Below are 693 nucleotides of genomic sequence, written 5' to 3'. Positions count from 1 at the left end.
GTTGCGCGATCGGATTCCTGCTCAGACTGCCAGCTGAACCATCAACTTGTTTTCCATCTTCTTTCGGGAAGGTGGGTTCACCGTCCGAACCTAGTTGGTTAGTTCCTCCTGAAGTGGTTGAACTCGATGAAACACTCCCCTGTGTTTCTTGCTGCTGGTCACTGACGCCGGCCCCACTTGATGGTTGCTGGCTGCGCTGCCGCGAAACCGAAGGGGGATTCGGACTCACACCGCTCCGTTTGGTTGCAGCCATATTCTGAGTCCAGCACGTTTTCTTGACACCGGTGTAGGTCCAATATCCCTCGCACCCCGGAGAAACGGATGAAATTTGCACAGAAGCTTTTGATTCACCGCATACTACAAGCAATATCAGCGTCAAAAACGGAACTGTTGCAAGCCTGTGCATTTTCCCTCGCGGTGCAAGACGAACAGATCATACAAAGCACGACTAAGAGACAAAAGTGGGACCGAACTATGTACATACATGTTAGATGGCAAACAACAATTATTATATTTGGAATTAAAGCAAATACACACGAACAGACTTAACACATGCCCTTCCGATCCCTTCCTCCCATGAAGAGGTCTCTCAAAGACTATGAGGGCCCCTTCTGCCGCCTTCAGCGCCTTTTAACTTAATTTTTGATGCACCGCTCAGGTGCTCCCTTCACCCATAGTTCTCTTTATCGCATC

At 49.2% G+C, this 693-nt stretch overlaps 1 pseudogene across 1 annotated transcript in view; it reads right to left on the bottom strand.

Moving 5' to 3' along the window:
- Positions 1–467, bottom strand: part of TEOVI_000439800:pseudogene — a 1,159-nt pseudogene extending 692 nt beyond the window's left edge. Inside the window, 2 exon segments of the mRNA in view lie at positions 1–424; positions 426–467. The exon segment at positions 1–424 is cut by the window's left edge and continues 692 nt beyond it. Coding sequence covers positions 1–424; positions 426–467 — 466 coding nt within the window.
- Between the last annotated feature and the right edge of the window lie 226 nt (positions 468–693).

The sequence above is a fragment of the Trypanosoma equiperdum genome (genome assembly GCF_001457755.1).
Source record: "Trypanosoma equiperdum strain OVI genome assembly, contig: ctg_899, whole genome shotgun sequence".
In the NCBI taxonomy this organism is placed as follows: domain Eukaryota; phylum Euglenozoa; class Kinetoplastea; order Trypanosomatida; family Trypanosomatidae; genus Trypanosoma; species Trypanosoma equiperdum.
Note: the sequence above shows the minus strand (reverse complement) of the source record. Positions and strands in the feature narration are given on the sequence as shown.